General features: G+C 58.7%; 2 protein-coding genes across 3 annotated transcripts in view; one reads left to right on the top strand and one right to left on the bottom strand.

Moving 5' to 3' along the window:
- RPS19BP1 (ribosomal protein S19 binding protein 1) overlaps positions 1-22588 on the bottom strand; it is a 519247-nt gene that overhangs the window by 8832 nt on the left and 487827 nt on the right. The gene's annotated exons all lie outside the window — the stretch shown is intronic.
- CACNA1I (calcium voltage-gated channel subunit alpha1 I) overlaps positions 20265-22588 on the top strand; it is a 102344-nt gene continuing 100020 nt past the window's right edge. The window contains exon 1 of the mRNA XM_059681483.1: positions 20265-20773. Within this exon, the coding sequence (XP_059537466.1) occupies positions 20767-20773 (7 nt within the window). The 5' untranslated portion in view covers positions 20265-20766. The remainder of the gene's footprint in view (positions 20774-22588) is intronic.

Raw genomic sequence — 22588 nt, 5'->3', positions numbered from 1 at the left:
TATTTACTTTCTCCTTTGTTTCCTTTGCCCTAGGACAATGGTTCTCAGCCTTGGCTGCACATTAGAATCACCTGGGCATCTTTTTAAAATCCTGATTTCTGGGCCTCATCCTCCGGAAATTCTGCTTCTTTGTTACTAATGTTGTGGCCCCACCCCATAACAAAGAAACAGAATTTCTGGAGGATGAGGCCCAGAAATCAGGATTTTAAAAAGATTCCCAGGTGATTCTAATGTGCAGCCAAGGTTGAGAACCACTGCTATAAGGGATGTCTGAGATTCTTCTAGGATATTTATGGTTTCTTGACTTACATTTAAGTCTTTTATCCATTTTGAGTTTATTCTTGTGTATGATGTAGGTTGGTGGTCTAGTTTCATTTTTTTGCATGTATCTGTCCACTTTTCCCCACACCATTTATCGAAGAGACTTTCTTGACTCCATTGTATACTCTTGCCTCCTATGTCAAATACCAATTGAGCCTAATTAGCTCAGTGACGTGTCAGACATGCTCCTTTTTCCTGCTTCTAAAATAACCAGATTGTTTTCTTATTTCTTATGTTCGTTGCTGACTGTGCTTCCGCGTCGCGCCCCACCTTAAGCGCCACAAGGGCAGGGATCTTGTTTTGTGCATCGTTGTCTCTCAGTGCTCGGCGTACGTAAGTGCTTCATAAATGCACGAATTAGATAGACGAAGGTTGGGTTTGGGACGCCTGAGGGCGGCGGGTAGAGCTGCCCCTGTGCTCGTGGGATGGGTGAGTCAGCTCCCGACCTGGGATGGTCAGCCCACAGTGCCCGGCTGGAGGAATTCTTTGCATCCCACTGTCCCAGCCAAGGAGGGCGCCTGGGCCGGGGAATCCTGAAGCATGAAGCGTCCCCGGCTCAGCCGGGCTCGCGGGCCAGGCGGCCTCTCCGCCACTAGATGGCGCCGCAGGATCGCTTTCTCGCGCCAGGAGGCTCAGACTGGTTGTGCTGCCGTCCTGGTTGGGGTGTCCAGGGCCCGGTTGGGGTGTCCAGGTAGGAGTGTGGGATTGGGACACCCCTGGGTCTCCACGGGCTCTTAGCAGCCAGCCCCGCGTGGCCCCGGCCTCCTGGTGTCCTTGCCCCACGGCCTGGGGGCGGGGTGTGTGTGGAAGTGGAGGCAGGTCAGGCTGGGGGGCTCAGGGCGAGATAAGGCCTCCTTCTGGGAAGGTGTGCGAATGGGCAGCTGGGGAGGCTGCAGGGGGTGCCTCAGTCTCCTCCTCTGTTTGATGGGCTTAGCTTCCTAACGGGGCGGGTGCGAGGAGCCAGTGCATTAATACCCTAAAGCACCTGGGACCGAGCGGGGGTCGGTGCCCAGCGACTGTGTGCGCGGGTATGACAGACGTGTCCACTGCCGCTCTGGGCAAGGACGGGCTGCCCACACTTGGGCACCTAAGGAGGGCCAGGGGTCCCGGGGGCTCAGGAAAGGCAGCCCCCTCCTGCTCTGCCCGTGTCCCTGGCAGAGGGGGCATCACGGGACTTCACAGGGGGTTGCAGTCCGGCTGTGTTTGCTGAGGGAGCTGCTTCGAGCCCGTCTCCTCATCTGTGGCGGCAGCACTGGGCCCCTGGGAGGCAGGGCCCCCTTCAGGGCCCCCCTCAGGTCCCCCTCCCCACCCCCCAGTGCCTGCTCACGGGCCCCACCACCAGAGGAACCCTCATGGTGAGGTTGCTGCCTTCCCAGACCCTGTGCCCACGTGCCCTGGCCTCCGGGAACCAGCCCAGCCTCGCGGTGCTCAGGGGGACCTGGCGCCCAGAGGGAAGCGGCCTTCTGCAAGGTTGGAAAGCATTTGCAGAGCGGAGTCCAGCCCGGCTGGTTGCCAGGCTCCATCCCCAGCGGGTGGTGTGCAGGAGGCAGCCAATCAATAGTACCCTCTCATCATTGATATTTTCTATCCCTCTCTCCCTCTCCCTTCCTCTCTCTGAAATCAACACACACACACACACACACACACACACACACACACACACGTATTAAAAAAAGGAAAAAGAGCAGAGTCAATCCTAGAACCTAGGTCTTTGAGTCCTGGGCAGGAGCGTGATGAGCCTGTGTGAGAGCATGTGTGAGAGAGCATGTATGAGAGAGTGCTCGTGTGTGAGAGCATGTGTGTGAGAGCACATGTATGAGCATGTGCGAGAGCATATGTGTGAGAGAGCATGTGTGAGAGAGCATGTGTGTGAGAGCACGTGTGAGAGAGCACGTGTGAGAGCATATGTGTGAGAGTACGCATGTGAGATCATGTGTGTGAGATCATGTGCGTGAGAGCATGCACGTGAGAGCATGTGTGTGAGAATGTGTGAGAGCATATGTGTGAGAGAGCATGTGTGAGAGAGCACGTGTGTGAGATCATGCGCGTGAGAGCATGTGCGAGAGCATGCGTGTGGGAGCATGTGTGAGAGCATGTGTGAGAGAGCATTGTGTGACAGCACGTGTGAGATCATGTGTGTGAGAGCATGTGTGTGAGAGCTTGTGTGTGAGAGCATGTGTGTGAGCATGTGTGTGAGAGCATGTGTGAGAGCATGTGTGAGAGCATGTGTGAGAGCATGTGTGTGAGAGCATGTGTGTGAGAGTGCTCTATGTGTATGTGTGGCCTGTTTGATTGTCTCTATGGGGGCACCTGGGGTCTTATGACTCGCCTTTGCTTTTCCCTCCATCTTTCTTCTGTCTCTGCGTGTCCTTTGTCTCCTCGTCTTTATCTCTGACTCTTGTCTCCCGTGTGTCTGTCCTCTCCTTTCTCTGTCTGCGTCCTCTCTCTTTCCACCTTTGCTCAGTCACCCCCGCCCCCAAACCCCTGGCTTCTCTAGGCCTTCAATTGAAAACCCAAGTGGAATTTCCAGTTGCCTCTTTGGACGGGTGTTTCCGGTCTCCGCGTGTCCGCGCCCCGCTTCTCCCCGCCGCCTTGCTCTGCATTATTGCTGAGTGCAGCCCCCTCTCTCCCTCTCACCCCCTCCTGCCATCGGTGGCTTTGAAGTTGCCTCCTCACCACGCCCCTCCTCAGTGTCTGGGATCAGTGTGCGTCCGGGTGGGAGATGTTGGCAGGCTGTGGGCAGGGGGATCCTCGGGGCTGACAGACGGTGCTCACAGAGCTGTGTGTCCAAAAGCAAGGGGCCTTTTTTCCCTGGGCTTTGAGCAGTATTGTCCAGCCCTCCTCCCAAGGCTGAGGGGGGTGGGGGCCCAGAGCCCCTGGGTCTGAGGTCTGGGGGGAGCCTGGATTCCAGAGCCAGGCCGTGCAGCTGTACATCCTGGCTTTTCCACTCCCTAGCTGTGTGGCCTTGGATAAGTCACATACCCTTTTGTGCCCTGGTTCTCCAGCCTGTGAGTTGCATATAATAATTATCCCTACCTTGTAGGGTTGCTGTGAGGATTGAGTACAAAGCACTTGAAGTAGCACCGGGCACAGAGTATGTGCTATATGTCTGTAAAGAAATGACAGCCACCTGGGCGGGCAGTGTGCCTGTGGGACCCGTGCCCACAGTGAGGCTCAGAGCGTGGAGTCAGCAGGTCAGATCTGTGTTCAAATGCAGCCTTTGCCGCTTACCAGCCGTGTGACCTGGGGAGGTCACGTCACCTCTCTGAGCTTCGTGGGGGTTGGGTGGGGGCTGGCGGTGCCCCCCTCACAGGTCTGCTGCGAGGCGCAGTGAGAGGCTGCACGGAGTGTGCTCAGCCGCTGGGCCTGCCACGTAGTCATGTATTCACTCAACACACATCTGCTGAGCACGCTCGGGGCAGGGAGGTGGGTCGGGTAAACACAGGGCCGCTTGTGTGCCTGGCGGTGCGCACACATTCACGCCACCCTCTCAGCCAGTGCGGGCCTCTGCTCCCTTCGAGGGCTTGTTTGTGACCCCAGGGTTTGCAGGGTTCGGGGTGGCACCCAGGGACTGTGGCCCGCCCTGACGGAGGTCCAGGCAGAGACAGAGAGGCTTCTTTTTAATGATTTGAGAATGAAAAGGTAACATTATTGGCATGACTGACTTTAAGAAGGCATTAGAGACCTGGCTCGTGTGGCTCAGTTGGTTGTGCACCCACTGCAAGGTTGCCGGTTTGATTTAGGTCAGGTCACATGCCCAGGTTTCAGGCTCGATCCCTAGTGGGTGTGTGTAGGAGGCAGCCAATCCATCGATGTCTTGCTCTCACATTGATGTTTCTCTCTCTCTCCCCCTCTCCCTTCCTCTCTAAAAAGCAATTAAAAAATCTTTAAAAAAGACGCGGGAAGAAGCTGCTGGAAATTCTCCATGGAGATCTGGGGTCAGACTGTGACTCTGGTGGGGGTTACAGGTGGGACCTTCTTAATGGCTCCACCCTGACCAGCCAAAGACACAGCTCAGGGCTCCCGTCCGCAGGGGGGACAGACACTGGGAGTGCGGTGGTAGAAAGTGTCAGGTGGGGAGTCGGAGGGGGCTTCTGGCTCCCCAGGGGAGGGCATGGGTTCTGCCCTTTTTAGCCTCAGCCTTTTACTTCTAATTACATCTCCATTAAAATACAAAGTTCCAATAAACACCCAGGATGCAGGCCATGTTGTCATGGCAACAAAAGCCTGGGAGAGGGGAGCCATCTCCATCCCCTGATCCTTCCTGACCAAACTGAAAGCTGCCTGGATGCTCCCTCCCGCTCTCAGGACTCTGAGTGTCTCACCCACAGCTTGGGGGTGCCCTGCCCGGAGGCTGGGTCTGCAGGGGAAGGGAGCTGAGTACGCTGGCAAAAGTCACTTTCCTTTCTTGGCCTCAGTTTCCCCACCTGTGAGTCAGGGATAACGTTAGAGGCCTCTCTTGCAGGGTCATCCTGCGGATTCAGTGAGTTACTGTACAGGGTGTTAGGGAAGGGGGTCTGCCCTCCAAATGCAGTTCCAGGAACTTGATGACGCCATGGCCTGGACCCCTCCCCATGTGGGGTCAAGGGGTCTTCTGCCCTGGACTTCTAGCCTCTGCTCCATCCTGGGAGGAGCCGGAGATGGTGTGGAGGGACCTCGCAGTCCTGCGCAGGCTCCGTTCTTCAGTCTGAGGCGTCCCTTCACTAATCCTGTGGCCATTTGGCTTCCTGCTGTTCTTTCCTTTCGGGGAGGGGGGCGGGGATGGGTGTCTAAGAAAGGAGGGGGAACGCCCTCAGTGAATCAACAAGGGGGGTCAAAGAGCAGGGACTCCAGGAGGGAAAAGAGAACGGGCCAGAGAAGCAGGAAGGGATGAATAGATGGAGGATGTTTTTTTCCCTTTTTGCTTGTGCTTCTAGGAAGCTCAGATGGAATAGTATTATTATTACTGTTTTACAGGAATACATGTAACTTATGTTATGGTATTGCATGACTATATTACTCAACTGTAATAAATATTCATTTCAACTTTCTAGTACATCTAGCTCACGCCTCTTCCCTAAATGACTTTTGATCTTTTATTTTACTTTTTAGGAAATCTTCTTTAGAAAGAGCTGAGAGTATACATGATAAATGAACAATTGTGACAGAGAGAAAAAGAATGAGGATGGGCCATTCTGTGCAAACCTTTCAGCTTCTACGCTGCTGGGTGATTGTGGCCTCTGGCGCTGCCTGCCTGCGGGAGGGGGAGGACGGGGTGGGGAGGGAGTGATGGCATTTTGCCTGATGATTGATTTTGAGTTCTTAAGGCTAAGGTGGTAAGACTGCATCTCAGCAAGAACAAGGGGGGAGCTGAAGGGCTGGTTTTGGGGGCGACTGTTCTCGAACAAGATGGGGCTCAGTTCCCAGAAGGGGATGCTCATTAACTCCCTTACCAATCAGGAGAGGGCAGAGCTTGGGGTTTGCACTTTCTTTGCAATCAGGTGGGGCCAGGAGTCGAGTTCTGAGTCTGGCCTGGCTCTTGAAAGCATCCCCTGCAATCTCCAGCTCATTTCCTTGCTACCGTGGCCTTGGTACTGTGGATGGCAAGGGACTGGCCATTAGGACGGTGACACGTAAGCAATAACCTATTGTGGTGGCAAAGCTCTGAGGGTTTTGAGATGTTTGTTACTGCAGCATAACCTATCATGTCCTGACTAATACACCTCCCAGTTCCCTTTGTCACAGTCCCCCCTGAACCCCCCAGGATGTCAGGCTGGGGCTCTGGGATGACCTGTGTCGTGCGAGGGGCAAATCGGAGGAAGACCAAGGAGGACCAGGCTTTGCCATGGCTTCGGGGCCCTGTGTCTGCTCAGTTGTGAGAACCCCAGCCCTCTGAAGGCTCAGGCTTCAAGAATGCAGAGGCTCACCTGGCCAGTGTGGCTCAGCGGTAGAGCGTCAACTCAGGAACTAAGAGGTCACAGTTCAATTCCTGTCAGGGCACATGCCCGGGTTTCGGGCTTGATCCCCAGTAGGGGGCAGGCAGGAGGCAGCCGGTCAATGATGTTTCTCTCTCATTGATATTTCTCTCTCATTGATATTTCTATCTCTTAATCCCTCTCCCTTTCTCTGTCTCTAAAAATCAATAATAATAATAAAAAAGAATGCAGAGGCACAAGAAGCCTGGGCCTCTGCCCCTCTGCTCCCCAGGCCAGGAGCTGGGGCTTGAGGCCTATGGGGTGTGCTGAGCTGTTGACCTGGCCCCTGGCGCTTCCTGAATCACAGAGGAGGAAATCTGAGGCTCCTGAGATGGCTTGGTGGGTGGGGGAGGGGACTTAGGGAGGAACAGGTCAGAGGCTGGGGTTCTTCACTCCCAACAGGCGGAGCTGAGGTGCAGGGGACACTTCCGGGCCCAGACCCCCTAACGGTTTATCCCTAGAGGCTGCGTCTGGGTGAGGAGCCCAGGACAGGAGTCAGGATGTGGCCAGAGGGGGATCGCAGGGTCTCCCAGTGGAAAGTAGAGTTGGGAACTGCACCCACAGCTCCACCCAGGATCCCCAAGAGGGCTGGTTCAGTCCATCCCACCCAGCTGGTCTGCCCCAGCCCGTACTCCCCAGTCCTACGCATTGCCTGGCCCTGTGCTGGGCTTAGCAAAGAGACACAGAGCAGAGCCGTCTCTCCACACCAGCATGGCGGTGTCTGGTGCGGGGGACAGACAGCCAACAGTGCCTGGTGGTTTGGTGCGACAGGGCTGGCAGGCCAGAGGGAGAGAGGAGCGGGTACTGGTGGAGGCCTTCTGACCCTGAGGGCAGGGCTGACTGTGCATTTGTGGAGCCCAATGCAAAATAAAAATGCGGGGCCCCTTGTTTCAAAAATTATTGCCATGCTGAGAGCAGAGCATGAAGCGAGCACGAGGCCCTCTGAGGGTGGGTGGGTCGGGAGAGTCCTGTGGGACTGTCCCCTGGGCACGGGAGGGTCCTCAGCTTGGGCATTTCCCAAGCCACCTTCCACCCACCCCGTTAACACGGGGGCTCCCAGCACAGACTGGAGCCAGATGGCCTGGCGCAGACCCGGCTGGGACCAGGGCCAGAGACTCCGCCCGTGCCTCAGTTTCCCCATTTGCAAAGTGAAAAGAATAATAACACTCACTTCCTGTCCTTGGAGCCTCAGTTTCTTCTTTTGCAAGGTGCGGACGGAACTACCGTGAGGTTAGAGTTAAGTTGGATAAAGCGCTTGACACGAGAAGACCCTCAAGACAGGATCACATGCTTATGATGCTCCCGTGCCCGACTCTGCCCCTCGCCGCCTCCCCCGGCTGCCTCCTCACCCTCAGCCCAGCACCGCTGTCTCAAAGCCAAGATATGATGGAGGGACACCCTGCAGGGAAAGCAGAGGGCACACACGGTCCCAGAGGACAATGGGACCCTGGCTCTCCTCCCCTCCCTGAATCAGGAAAGAGTATCCCCCCTCCCTCCCGGGAGCTATTGAGCAGTTCCTCCGACTCCAGCTCAAAGCTCCTGGGAGAGCTGGATTAATTAAAGATGTAATTAAATTAGGAATGGTTCATTATTTAAAGGCTAGCATCCTCTAGCAGGTGAGGCGGTGGAGGAGGGGCGGCAGGGCCATCTTCCTGCCAGGGGCCCAAATATCTTCTCCTGAGGGGTGTGTGTGGCCGCGACGGGGGCCATGGGTCTGGGAGAGGGAGCCGGCCCCTCCCCACAGCCCCCACTCAGAAGGACACCCCCACAGCCTCGGGCAGCTCCAGGATGCCCACTGTCTCCCTGGCCAACCGTGTCCAAGGCCCTTTCTCTCCCAGCCTCAGTTTTCTCATCTGCAAAATGGGACCAAGTAGGGTGGGAAGAGCATACAAACTTGTCTTTAGGCTGCTTTAGGCAGCACCTGTCTAAGAACTTGGGGGCTTCTCTGAACACCTCCAAGGTGTCCATATGCACCCCTCCCCCAGTCCTAGGATATTTAGCCATGCATTTAAACATTTTTTTGGTTTATTGATATTTCGAGAGACAGAGGGAGGGAGAGGGAGGGAGGGAGGGAGGGGGGAGAGAGAGAGAGAGAGAGATTTGTTCTTCAACTTATTGATGCATTTATTGGTTGCTTCTTGTATGTGCCCCGACCTTGGCATATTGGGGTGACGCTCTAATCCACTGAGCCACCCAGACAGGGCTGCTAGCCATGCCTTTTTTGGCTCAGCTCATTCATCTAGAAGGGAAGGGACCAGTGAATGGATTGACAGGCTCTGTGCCAGCTGCTGGGGATACTGAGATGAGCGTGGTCCTTCCTGCCCTGCCATGTGCTGTGGGGGAGACAGAGGAGCTGGGCCTAGAAGGAGAAAGAGGGGAGGGGAGAAGGCACTGGGGGGGGGGCAGCATATGCAAAGGCCCAGAGCATAAGACAGTGTGGGGATGGGGCAAGTGTGACTGAAAAAAGGGGGGGGCATGTGTGTGCCAGGAATGAGGCTCCTGAGCCCGGCCTGTGCCAGGGAAACGGAGGGCTATACTCCCCTACGTTTCCAGAGGAAAACAAGTGTCGGAACGGGGAGAAGTGTGATGGAGCTGTCAGGAGCACAGGGAGCAGCCAGGGGCCCGGGGAAGAGAAGTCGCAGCTCCGTTTGCCCTCTGACAGTGTGAAAACTCCCCACCTTGTCATCAGGACGGGAAAACTAGACACTCTGGCTCCACTCGGCTCCCGGTTACTCGCAGCCCACCCAGTGCCCGCCTCCGGCCGGTTCCCTGTGCCTGTCAACACCTGCCCAGCGTCGCAGACATCTCACTCCGCCTCCCTCCCTCGCTCCCTCCCTTGGGTGTGCCGGCCATCTTCGCTTGGGGGTCTTGGTCACTGCGGCGATTGGAAAACAGAATTCAAGAAGAATTCGTTCTCCCTGAACGTTCCTGGCTGGGCCACCTCCCCGCCTCCCGCTCTCTGTTTCCTTCCCCCCTTTGCCCCCTCCCCCCGCCCCCCGCTTCTTCCTTCAGCCCTCCTGGCTCCCGGAGCCCTCTGGGTGGGAATGGACACTGTCCAGGCTGGGCAGCGGCTTTGGGGAGATTCAGAACCACGGACAGCGACAGGCCTCCGGCTCCTCAGGAAGCGAATGGGGCTGGTTGGGTGGGTGGTCTTGAATGTCCCAGGAGCCCCCGTGGGGTGAGGGGTGATGGTGTGGGAGGAGCCCCTGTGGGGTGAGGGGTGATGGTGTGGGAGGAGCCCCCTTGGGGTGAGGGGTGATGGTGTGGGAGGAGCCCCTGTGGGGTGAGGGGTGATGGTGTGGGAGGAGCCCCCGTGGGGTGAGGGGTGAGGGGTGAGGGAGGAGCCCCCTGTGGGGTGAGGGGTGATGGTGTGGGAGGAGCCCCTGTGGGGTGAGGGGTGAGGGGTGAGGGAGGAGCCCCCTGTGGGGTGAGGGGTGATGGTGTGGGAGGAGCCCCTGTGGGGTGAGGGGTGATGGTGTGGGAGGAGCCCCCTTGGGGTGAGGGGTGAGGGGTGAGGGAGGAGCCCCCTTGGGGTGAGGGGTGATGGTGTGGGAGGCCCCCTGTGGGGTGAGGGGTGATGGTGTGGGAGGAGCCCCCGTGGGGTGAGGGGTGATGGTGTGGGAGGAGCCCCCCGTGGGGTGAGGGGTGATGGTGTGGGAGGCGCCCCCCGTGGGTGAGGGGTGATGGTGTGGGAGGAGCCCCCTTGGGGTGAGGGGTGATGGTGTGGGAGCACCCCTGTGGGGTGAGGGGTGATGGTGTGGGAGGCCCCCTGTGGGGTGAGGGGTGATGGTGTGGGAGGAGCCCCCGTGGGGTGAGGGGTGATGGTGTGGGAGGAACCCCCCGTGGGGTGAGGGGTGATGGTGTGGGAGGCGCCCCCCGTGGGTGAGGGGTGATGGTGTAGGAGGAGCCCCCCGTGGGGTGAGGGGTGATGGTGTGGGAGGCGCCCCCCGTGGGTGAGGGGTGATGGTGTGGGAGGAGCCCCCTTGGGGTGAGGGGTGATGGTGTGGGAGGCGCCCCCTGTGGGGTGAGGGGTGATGGTGTGTGTGGGAGGAGCCCCCTTGGGGTGAGGGGTGATGGTGTGGGAGGAGCCCCCGTGGGGTGAGGGGTGATGGTGTGGGAGGAGCCCCCTTGGGGTGAGGGGTGATGGTGTGGGAGGAGCCCCTGTGGGGTGAGGGGTGATGGTGTGGGAGGAGCCCCTGTGGGGTGAGGGGTGATGGTGTGGGAGGAGCCCCTGTGGGGTGAGGGGTGATGGTGTGGGAGGAGCCCCTGTGGGTTCAGAGATGATTTTGCTAAAGGGATTTTCTTTTTCCTTGGCTCCTAAGTCCCTGATCTCCTTCCCCTGCCCCCTCCCCTCCAATTCCATTTGTTCTTTGCTTTGCGGCCTTGGTTAGTGCTCTCTCTCCCCCTTCATGCTTCCCTCTTCGCCAGCCCCCCGCCTGCCTACCCCTGACCCTCCCCGGCCCTCCCCTCCCCGGCCCTCCCCTCCCCGGCTCCTGGGGGAGTTTCTGGCCTGACAGTCACAGGAGGCTCTGGTGTGGCTCATCCGCTGGCATGCTGTGTGAGCTTGGGAAGCGGCACCCCCTCCCCTCTGACTGCGGCATCAGGAAGGGGCAGTTTGGACCATGTCACTTCTGAGCTTATGAGCAAGTCCCCTGGTCAGCTCCTGGGGGGAGAGCGGCAGGCAAGGGCAGGGTGTGCGCTTGTGTGTGGGGAGGGCAGAGGCAGAGCCCCGTGGGCTTGGGAAGGGGGAGAGGCAGGCCAGCACCAAGGGTGTGTGTGTGTGTGTGCCTGTGTGTGTGCCTGTGTGAGTGTGTGTGTGCCTGTGTGTGTGTGCCTGTGTGAGTGTGTGTGTGCCTGTGTGTGTGCCTGTGTGAGTGTGTGTGTGTGCCTGTGTGAGTGTGTGTGTGCCTGTGTGAGTGTGTGTGTGCCTGTGTGTGTGTGCCTGTGTGAGTGTGTGTGTGCCTGTGTGTGTGTGCCTGTGTGAGTGTGTGTGTGCCTGTGTGAGTGTGTGTGTGTGCCTGTGTGAGTGTGTGTGTGCCTGTGTGTGTGTGCCTGTGTGAGTGTGTGTGTGCCTGTGTGTGTGTGTGTGCCTGTGTGAGTGTGTGTGTGCCTGTGTGAGTGTGTGTGTGTGTGCCTGTGTGAGTGTGTGTGTGCACCTGTGTTTGTGTGTGCGCGCGCTGGAGAGGGGAGCGAGGGTGGGAGGAAGAACACGGAGGAGCTGCTGGGCCAGAACAGAGGAACCCTTAGCCTGTATATTTAGCTCACCGAGGTATATAAACAGAAACCTGGAGCCGACTCAACGCTCCCCCCGAAGCGTGAGTCACCAGTGCTGCTGCAGCTAAAGTTAGGCTCCAATCACAGCACCTCGCCCCTCTCGTCCCCACTTCGTCCTCTGCCCCTGCTGCCTCCTTATCGCTTCCCCTCTCCTTGCCTCTTTCCCCCCCAGTCTCCCCCATTTTGGATGCCCTAAGCTCGTCCCCTCCCTATTCTTGTCCCCTCGACTTTTCCTGTCTTCCTTCTTCTGTCTCTCTTTCCCCTCCTCGCTAACACGTTCATGTCCTCCCCGCTTCCGGAGTGCGTTTGAAAAAGGGCGCATTTGCGCTTGTCTTTGTGTTGGTGTGGACTTAATAAGAAGAACATGCCGTGTGTCCTGGAGCGGAGTGTGAACATGCTTGTGAATGTGTGTTCGGTGTGCGGGCGTATTTAACAGAGACGATATCTGTCTGGGTGTACGAGGGAGGGTGTCTGGTGTCTGTGAGTGTGAATGTGCCGGTTTGTGTGTCTGCGTGTGTGCACACCTGCGAGTGGGAGTGTCTCATGTACGTCTTCTCTGGGGGAGGGCCGCCCGTGCCCCAGAAGTGCATGCTCCCCTCCCCCCAGTTTCCTATGGGGGCTGGTGGTGCAGGCGGATCCCCAGGTCCCTATAGACGGGGATCAGGTGGCCACAGGCTCCAGGCTTTTTAGAGCGGGGACCCCGGCTTGGCTTTTGGGCTCTGCCACTTTCTGCTGTGTGACCTTGGGCCAGTGTCTTGGCTTCTCTGGTCCTTGCTTCGGCTTCTGCCAGAGGAACGTGATGATGCTGCTCACCTCACGAGGGTGGGGGACTGGGCGCAAGGGGACGCATGCGTGTGGAGGTGCAGGCAGATGATGGCGGGGACAGGCTGGTCACTGGGACCCCGGAGGCTCTGTCAGGTGTGTGCCTCTGTGCCTCAGCGGGTTGGCATGTGCTGCTTCCTGAGCTGTGTATTTGTAATTTATACTGATGTTCAAACAGAACTGGAGGCTGGGTACACCCCACTGGAAGTGCCCCCCATCTTCAGCCACTGCCACCTTCGAGGCACATCTATTTAAAACATGTGTCTTTATTAATGTCAGAGAGGAAGGGAGAGGGAGAGATAGAAACTTCAATGATGAGAGAGAAGCATCGATTGGCTAGCTCCTGTATGCCCCCCCCCCTCCCCGCCCCACTGGGGATGGAGCCTACAACCGGGCCATGTGCCCTGACCGGGAATTGAACTGTGACCTCCTGGTTCATAGGTTGATGCTCAACCACTGAGCCACACTGGCTGGGCTCGGGGCATATCTTAACAGCCCCTCTTTGCATGACGCCTCCCCAGATGTCTGCTGAGGGAGGGGGTGCACCTGCCCCCTCCATCCCTCCCTGCGGAGGCCTCTCTAACACCCCACTGTGGCCTGTGTCCCTGCCCTGACAAAGGGATTCCTGGAAAGGTCTGCCAGGAGGAGATGTGGGTGCCCCGGGGATGGTGTTAGAGAACGAGAGATGAGAGATGGACGTGAGAGGCTGTGGTGGTGGTGGGGGGGCGGGGCAGCTTGAGGCGCAGGTTCTGGTCACCAGGAAGGAGAAGTGTCTGGGCCCTCAGCTGGGTAACTGGGCCCAGATGTCAGGGCCATTTCCTTCGGAGACCAGGGGGCCTGCTGAGAAAGCACCAGTCTTCTCGCCGAGGATGTGTGTCCACTGATGACAGCACCCCCCCCCCCCGGTCCATTCTCTGCACAGCAGCCAGGGTGTTCTTTTAGGTTTTGAGTCAGCTCATGCCCCTGACAACCTCACTGAAAAAACCCTCACCATCCTCTCTCCACCCGTCTCTCCTGCTCTATTTATAGGGAGAGAGAGAGGGAGGGAGAAACATCGATAGGTTGCCTCCTGTATCCCACTGGGGATCAAAACTGGCCACCTGGGTATGCGCCCTGACTGGGAATCAAACCGGTGACCTTTCGGTTGTATGGGACGACCCTCAACCCACTGAGCCACACAGGCCGGAACTCCGGCTTTATTTTCTCCTATAGGCTGGTGTCAGCTGATGCACTACGTAGTGCACGTGTTTACCTCATGTATCTTTCGGAGTCACTGCAATATAAGCTCCACGAGGGCAAGGACTTCCTGTTCACTGCTCTACCCCCAGGGCCTGGGGCTGTGCCAGGCGCAGAGGGCTCGGAGAGGAGCTGCTACAGAAACAGCTGCCCGGCCACAGCCCCCTGTGAGACAATCATGCATTCGTTCAGCCAACCTCCAGCCCCCCCCCATGCCCAGCTCTGCCCTCCTGTGCAGGGTTCCCGTCTGGTGGGCAGGGCAGAGAGGGAGGCCATCAGAACAGGAGGGCGTGTGGACGTGGGAACCCTGACTTGGCTGGTGCGATTCCAGAGAAGGAGACGTCTGAGCTGGGCTTGAAGATGGGAAGACTGTCTAGGGCAGTGGTTCTCAACCTGTGGGTCGCGACCCCTTTGGGGGTCGAACGACCCTTTCACAGGGGTCGCCTAAGACCATTGGAAAACACATATATAATTACATATTGTTTTTGTGATGAATCACTATGCTTTAATTATGTTCGATTTGTCACAATGAAATTGGGGGTCACCACAACATGAGGGACTGTATTAAAGGGTCGCAGCATTAGGAAGGTTGAGAACCAACCACTGGTCCAGGGGGTGACATTTGATGACAGCCTTTTCCACCCCACCCGAGGCCATGGCCACGCAGAGGGCAGCTGGGGATCATTCTCCGAATGCAGAGCGGGCAGAGGCACGGGGCTGGCCTCAGGGCTGGAGCTCTGGGCTCCGTGATCCTTCCCAGGGGCCATTCCAGTTTTAACAAAGACCAAAACCATAAAAGACAGGGCCATGGCCGATGGTGGGATCTCAGGCAGTCTGGGAGGCTGAGGGGCTGCCCACCCTGCCCCTGGGCCAAGCTCTCTCAAATGCCCATCCTGAACTGCCATGAGGGCAAAAGGTTGCAGGGCAGGGGTCAAGGCCAGCCTGGGCCAGCCTCCCCAGCGCAGGGCCCCGCTCCCACCCGCACGCCCCACTCCTCTCTCCTTGATGGTGCCATTGAAGCTGGCTCCCTGGAGGCCTGGCTGCGGGCACCAGGGTGCCAGCCTTTGCCTGGCAGAGGATAAAAGGAAGAGTTGCCTGCCCCATTATTCTTCTCCAGCAGCAGGAATGGCACAGAGAAAAGGGCGTGAGAGACTTCCACACACACACACACAGGGCATGACAGGAGCGTGAGACAGACAGAGGGAGCCCGACACGCGAGCTGGGGGACCACGAGGTGGGGACGCAGCAGGTGGAGGAACAAAGATGGAGCGAGAGAGGAGAAGACAGAGAAACAGCCTAGGAGGGAGGGAGCCAGGCAAGAGGAACAGGAGAAAGAGATCCACAGAGAGAGGGCAGAGAGAAGAAAGCGGAGGGCAGAGGGCGCCCCTCAGCTTGTAGATTTCTCTTCTTTCCTCCCTTCTTGCCCCCTCCCGCTCCATTATGCCTGAACTTGTCTCTCCCTTTACCTCTCTCTTCCCATGTCCTTCTTTATCTCACATTTCCCATCCCTCACTGTGCTGGTCTCTCCTCCCATCAGGCACCACCACCCACCCAGGGGAGGTTAGAGACCTGTGTCTTTCCTGCTCCCCTCCCTCCTTAGGTTTCCAAGTTCTGTCCCTCTGCCTCCTAAACATCCCTCAAGTCCATCCGGACCAGTCCAGTCCCTACGTCGGCAGTGCAGTCCAGGCTAGCTCAGGCTCCGGGCAGCACGCTGCCCTCTGCAGTTGGCTCTCAGGCTGCACCCAGTAGGACCTCTTCAGCAGACCTGACCTTGCCGCCCCCCATGGGGCTTGGCCTTCAAAGCCACACGGGACATCCTGTTGTTCCCACAACAAGCCGTTGCTCCGTCACACCCCGGGCCCTTGCCGGCTTGGCCTCTCCGGGGATGACCTGCCTTCCGTGGTCTGTCAGGAGAGGTGTCATCGGCCCACTGCCCTCCAAGCCTTCACTCAGTCACTGTGTGTGAAGCCTTCCTGGTCTGGCCCTGCCTGGGGCCCTCACTTCTCCTCTGCTGTGCTTAACCTAGGCTGTCTACACAGGGCTGTGTCCCAGCCGGACTGAGTTTCCTTCGTCTCTGTGTATGCAATGCCTGGCACATAGTAGGTGGTCAATGTGTGTCACTGAGTGACCTAGGGTGACTGTTGGCATGTCATATCACCTCTCCTGACCTCAATTTCCTCATCAGTAAAAGGGATCTGGAAATGACTGCAGCCCTGACATTAAGAAATACACTCAGGTCCGGCCAGCGTGGCTCAGTGGTTGAGCGTCAACTTATGAACCAGGAGGTGGTGATTCCATAACCCGTCAGGGCACATGCCCAAGTTGTGGGCTTGATCTCCAGTAGGGGGCGTGCGGGAGGCAGCCAATCAATGATTCTCATCACTGATGTTTCTATTTCTCTTCCTCTCCCTTCCTTTCTGAAATCAATAAAAAATATATTGAAAAAATAAAAAGTCAGCAAATACTTTGTGCCTGCTGCTTACCCGTCTACGCATGCTGCATGTTGTGAGGCACAAAGGAGACGATGTGCCAACTGTCAAGCACCAGTTTCTGTCTGGGTGGGCGTCTGGGCAGTCCCCTGCCGGTCGGTCTCCTCGCTGCCATTCACGCTGGAATAAACCCGCTGCCCCTCCATGCCCCCCTCGCCACTGGCAGACTGTTGGCCACCTAGCAGCCCTGTCCAGATGCCCCCAGACTGGATGGTCCAAGTCCCCCAGGGAAGCTTCTAGGCCATCAACTGCCTCTTTTGGCTGAGAATCTGGGCCTCCCACCTGGCAGGAACCTGGGGGTCCTGAGATCTGTCCCTTCTCCCTCTGTCCATCTCCAGCTTCCTTTCCTGGTCTCTCTCTCTCCCTCTCTCTCCCTCTCCGTCTCTCCCTCTTTCTCCCTCTGGCATAGAATCCTGTTTCTGCCCCTCATTAGCTGTGTACCCCAGGCAATTTACTTAATTTCTCTGGATTCTGGCTCTCCCATCTGTGAAATGAGCTTCATGCTACTTCTCACCCAGGACTCTGCCAGGGTTAAGTGGGCTAATGGAGTAATAGGGCACCTGGCAGGGGGAGGGGTGCTCCCTGCTGCTTAGCTAGGTGAGACGCTGCACCCCCACTCTCCTGCCTGGGCCGGATTCCTGTCACCACAGCCACTCTGGAGGAATGCCAGGGTCCCCAGAGGCTCCTCTGGTTCTGCCCTTTGCTTCTGCCTGTTGGGGGAGGGACTGGCTGACTTGCCCAGTGTCTGGCCCGCCCACCCTCTGATCTGACTCTAGATCCCCTCCCTGTTTCACCCACAGTCGGCACTTCTGAACTTTTCCATCTGGTAATGTCCCCCGGCTCTGGCACATGCCTGATACCTGGTAGACGCTTCATGAAAGCGTTTGGAAAGCTGGAGTTCGTTTTCTGCCATTCATGGCTCCTCCCCTTCCCATCTCCATGGGCTGCTCTCAGGGCCTGGCTCTTAGGCATCCAGGGTGCTGCTTGGGGCTGAGAGTAGCCCTTCTCCAGGCCCTGGGGGAACACGCTCTCACCGGGTCGGGGTGGCCCATGTGAGGGCGTCTCAGGCCAGGCCCCTCCTTCCTCTAGGAGTGGGGGCCACCCTGCCGGTTTGGAATCCTGGAAATCTTGACTCTTAGAGTTTTGAATCTTAAAACCCAGAAGCCTGTTTCAGAGCACAGGCCCCCTGGATTCAAATCCCAGCGCTGCCATTTATTAGCTGTGTGACTTCGAGCAACTTCCCTAACTTCTCTGTGCCAGTGGCTCCTCATCTGGAAAAGAGATTTATAAGATTGTGAAAACAATTACATGTGTTAGTATTTGTCAAGGGCTTAGACCAGGGCCTGGTGCAGATAAGCACCTGGTGTTTGAGGAAGACATCAGTGTGGGTTTTGAGGGTGCTGGGATCTTTGTCTCTGCGGACCTTAGGGTCTTCAGGCCTAAGAGGGACCCCATCTCATGTCCCGGGGCAGGAATCCTGCCCCAGCTTTCATTAGTCCCAGCCTGCTTATCCCTCTGGACATTATAATTGCTACAAAGTTCTCCAGACTGAGGCGGGCCCGGGCTGCTCTGCCCAGCCGCTGCTGAAGTAGTGAATGAGGGCCTGCCTGCTTGGGCCTGGCCTCTGGGGGAGGGGATCAGGAGCCTGGCCCAGGGGCCAGGTGGGTGCAGTAGGGGATTCCAGGACAGGGCCCATCGCCCACCTCTGGCAGCTCCCCGCTCCCAGGGCATGACGGAGCCTAATGAGTGTGTGCGGCGGCTGCAGCCTCTGCAAACACCAGGCACAATATAAATAGCGATAATGGATACATGAAGCTCCTGCAGCCAGCAAGGGCCCCGGGGAGGGACTGCTGCAGCCTTGCTTCTTGCTGAGACCTCGAGTTGCCTCCCACCCCCCTGTGAGTGTGAGGATCATCTCTCGCCCCACTTCTCTCATGACCTTTAACCGGTCTGTACCCTCCCCTCCATGTCCACAGAGCCCACTCTTTGCTGAGGGGTGTGGTGTGCAAAAGCGTGAAGTAGTAGACAATGAAGGCTTTAATGGAAGCATAAAGCATTGAGGTTGGACACGTAGCAGGACTTCCTGCCAGTGTGGATGCTGGAAGAAGGTAGGGGAGGGGGTGTTCGTCCTGCTGGGACAGGGAAGGGACTAGGATCATGGGGGGGGGGGGGGCAGAGTCCTCCTTAAATTAAAAAAAAAAAAGAACTTTGAACGATCAGAGATGCCCAGAGAACAAAGGCGCTGCCCCAAGGAGTAGTGAGATCTGCGTCACCCCAGGTATGCAAGCAGGGGGCTGGGTGGCCACTGGGGGAGGCTGTAGCGGAAAGGATCCAGTCCTGAGAATTCACCATCTGCTGGCTTCTCAAAGTCTAGTTCAGCCTTTTGAACTTTATGAAAAGGTTGTCTGAGGAGAATGGAGAGAAAGCAATGGTTTCCATCTTCCCTCTGCCCTGCTGCCAGAGTGCTTCATGCGCCCAGGCCTGGGCTACCTAGCAGGGCACTCAGCCGGTCAGGATGCGGAGTGCCTGCCCGTGTCACCTTACTCCTACCTCCATGCCTTTGCTTATGTCCTTCTCCCTTCTAGTGGATGCAACCCCCCCGCACCCCCCCCCCCGACCCCTTATCTCAACCCTACACAAGCCTTCAAGGCACAGTGTAGGCCTCTGGCCTGTGATGAGGTCTTCCCTGACGACTCCTGGTCTGAAGCCCGCTCTGATTGGAAATCAACCCATCCCACCTGTGGATGCCTTCTGGCCTGCTCAGTCCACACCTGTGAGATACCTCCTAGCCTCCAGCACGCTTACATGACCTGGCACTGTGGGCTGGTGACAGAGGTTCGCCTTGTCTCCCTGGACAGGTGATAGAAGGTAGGACAGGATAAATATTTGTTGAGCACCTACTATGTGCCAGGCTTGGTGCTAAGCATTTTTAAGACTGGTTCCATTCTGTGCTGCACCAGCACGGCCAAGGGTGAACCTGAGCAGGGGCGGTGAAGGATTGAAGAAAAGACTGACAAGAGAATACAGCTGGGGCTCGGTGGATCTCCCGAGCCTGGATGAGAACACAAAAGACCCAGCCTGCAAGCAACGCTTGCTGCACCTCCCACAGCCCATTAGCTACTTAGGAAGGAGTTAGTAGGGCTACAAGGTCAGGCTTAATTATGCTAGGAGAGCTCTGCCCTCAGGCTGGGGTTTGTTTGTGGCCCTGCCACAGGTCAGCCCGAGGCTCCCTACACCATTCTGCAAAGCGTGCACTTATCTTCATTGCACAGATGAGAAACTAGAGGCTCAGAGACCTTAAGGGTTAAGGGGCTGGCCCAAGGCACTCAGTTGGGAATCGGTAGAGCTGAGCTGGGATCAAACCCCAGTGCACCTTCCTCCTAAACTCGGCCCATCTGCCAGACCAAGGGGCCCCAGAGCAGACCTCAGCATCTCTCCCCGCCCCCCTCCCTCCCCAGCCCTGTTCCTGCCTCTGCTGTACACTCTCCGAGGAGATGAGATGAAGCAGGGGTGGGGTGAGGAGGGGGATGGCTGAGCTGAGGTCCCTGGTCTCTCAGGCTCCTGTGGCCCAGGCTGCCTGCCCTGGGAAGGGGTGCGGCTGGGGCCTTCGCAGCTGGAGTAAAAGGCATCTGTTCCACTTGGGAGCCCTCTTGGAAGCCTTCTTGGAGGAGGTGGTCTTTCAGCCAAGCCTTGAAGGTTGAGAAGACACATTAGTGTGGGTGAGAAGTGGGGAGGCTGCCTGGGCCCTGGAGAGACCATTGGAGTGGAGTTAGCCCGGCTCCACCATGTAAGAGCTGGTGGCCTTGGGGGGCAGCCCCTCACCGGAGCAGTGGGGGCCCACCCCTGGCATTTCACAGCATCTCCATGAGAATCCGGAATGTAAGGTGGCCAACAGGCACCTTAGACATGGGGGTAGTCGGTAATGGGGTCCCTTCCCTTTTTCACATGATGCAGCCCCCTTGCTGAGGGGGTAGCACACTCCCCAGGCGCGACCCTGAATTTTAAGGGGGTGGCCACCGGCTGGGGCTTCTGGCCCCCCAGAGCGGGCGGGGGCTCACCAGCCGCCGGCAGCCTGTCTGTCGCCTCCGCGCCTGCAGCTTCCCCCGAAGACATTTGGTGTCAGTATAAGGACGGCTTTGCCTCGCACGCGGCGCGGCTGGGTCTCGCCGCCGCCGCACGTCCCCGCACCGCCGGGCGCTCCGCTCCTCCGCAGCCCCCGCCGCGCGGCCCCCGCGCCTCAAGCCCGCGGCCGGAGGCACGAGCCGATCCAGGGATCCAGGCTGGGGACCTGCCCCTGCCCGTGCCCGTGCCCCCGCCCCGCCCGCCCGCCGGCCGCCCGCCGCTGCGCGGTCCGCTCCGGGCACTTGCCTGCCGCTCAGCCCCGCAGCGCCCCCGTCCCCGGCCCGGCGCGCCCCCCGCCGCCCGCCGCGCGCTCCAACTCCGCTCCGACCGCGGCTGGTCCGCCCGCCGCCGGCCCCTCGCGTCATGGCCGGGGCCCCCGGGCCCGCCACCCACCGCCCGCCGCCCCTGGCGCCCCGGGGGCGCAGCTGATCCTGAATTGACGCGGGGCGAGCGGCAGGGCTGGAGGTCCCCCTGGATTCCAGGCTTGGGGGCACCGCATCGCCCCCGCGTCTCCAACCTGGACCACCCGCCGCCGCCCCCCCAAGTCCATGCCCGGTAGGTGGGGGTGGGGTGGGGTGGGGAGAGGGGAAAGGGGAGGGCGCAGCTCCCGAGGCCAATTTCTCGGAGCGTCGGTTCTTTCTCGATGGAGGCGTTTCTGGGGACCTGTACCCCCACCCGCGCGTGCCCATCAGGCCGCCCCCCAGCCGGTGCCTTCGCGGCAGGTGCCTTGGGAGGAAGGACCGGAAACTTTGACCGGTCCCTTCTCCAAGGCCATGAAAGTTCTCTCCGTGCCAAGGCTGAAGCCCGCGGAGTCAGCGCTGCAGAAATTTATTCAACAAGTCAGGACGCCGGCGGGGCCCAGGCTGTCGGTCTGTCCCGCTGCCCCGCGCCGCTGCGGCTCTGCGGCCGGCTGGACCGGGCCGGGCTGGCGTCCAGGGGCCGAGCTGGAGCGCTGGGGAGGAAGAGAGGCGGCCGGGATTGAACGGGGGAATCCCGGGCAACGTTTAACTTTCCCGAGGCTCAGGCGGTGCGACCCTTCCCTGGTCAGCACCAGGGGGTGCCCAAGGCCTCGCTGCATGAAGCCAGGCCCTGTCAAAGCCGAGACTTTAGGGGGTAAAAGAGTCCTCAGCGGGTTGGGGTGGTTATATAATGAGTGTTTATGATGATTGGGTTTTAATTGTCTACTGGGTGGTGTGTAGGGGGTTGGGGGGGGGCGAGGAGGCCTGGGGGTGCTCACGCTACCTGGAGGAGGGGGCTCTGGGATGGGCCGTGCGGAGGCACCCGTCAATGCTCTGCTGTGTCTTCTCCCTCTCAGGGTCCCTGGGCGCCTGAACTGTGGCTGAGATTGGCTGTGGGGAGACCCCTGAGCTATATGTATATTCTGATTCTGGGAGTCTGTGTTCTGGGCCAGGTGTGTGTGTGTGTGTGTGTGTGTGTGTGTGTGTGTGTGTGTCAGAGAGAGAGAGAGAGAGAGAGAGAGAGAGAGAGAGAGAGCGCTTGCTTGCGTCTGTGCCGGGTGGTGTGAGTGTCCTAGGGGCTGGAGTGGTCAGGTTGCCTGAGCAGGGAGCCAGCCTGTCCTGTCTCTAATCACTGGGAGGTTCCCCAGCAGGCACTGGCGTGCAGGCTGGAATGCTGTGAAGATGGGGTGAGGGTCCATGGCTTTGCCCTGTGGGAAAGGTCTGGCGGAGGAGTTCAGGCTGCAGTCCTCAGGCCCTGCCCACACCACACTGTCCGGCCACCTCTTGGATCGATGTCTTCCCTCGGCTCCATGGCCTGGCTTTGGACACTCTTGCCCACCCTACAGGACAAACTTTCCATTCAGGCTCCAGGAAGGTGCTGGGATGGGGATGGAGGGGAGTCTAGAGCCCCCCCCCCCCCCGCCCCCTTCCCACCTCCACCATCCACTCGGAGCCCGAGGGAGGGGATGCCAGTGGGTGGCAGGGCAGGGCGACTTGAGTGGGGACAGTTGTGGGGCTGCAGTGGGGGGAGGCAGGGAAAGGGAAGGTCACAGGGGATGGTGGGAATGGGGCTGAACTAGCACCAAACAAACCACGGCAGGGCCCGGCACCAGCCGCCTCCAGCGCCCTTCCTGGCGGCGCAGAGCTGTCCAGGCTTACCTCCGGGACCGTGATGGCCAGCCTGGAGGAGGGGCTCTGCACCCTTCTCCTCAGGCCCCTTTCCTGCTGCTCTGAGAGGGCATCTTCTAGAGAATCTAGACCCACCAGGGGGCCCCAAGCAGCAGTTTCCCTGTCCCTGTTCCCCGACTCTCCTTGACCTTGGATGGGGCGGTAGAGGCTGAGGTTGCTGGGAGAACCCCTCCTTTCCCACCTTCTGCCACTGGCTGCAGACAGCCTGGCCCTCGTGAGCCTA

Source organism: Myotis daubentonii, chromosome 2 (assembly GCF_963259705.1).
Source record: "Myotis daubentonii chromosome 2, mMyoDau2.1, whole genome shotgun sequence".
Lineage (NCBI taxonomy): Eukaryota > Metazoa > Chordata > Mammalia > Chiroptera > Vespertilionidae > Myotis > Myotis daubentonii.
The sequence above is the reverse complement of the archived record's forward strand: the minus strand, read 5'-3'. Positions and strand labels throughout refer to the sequence as shown.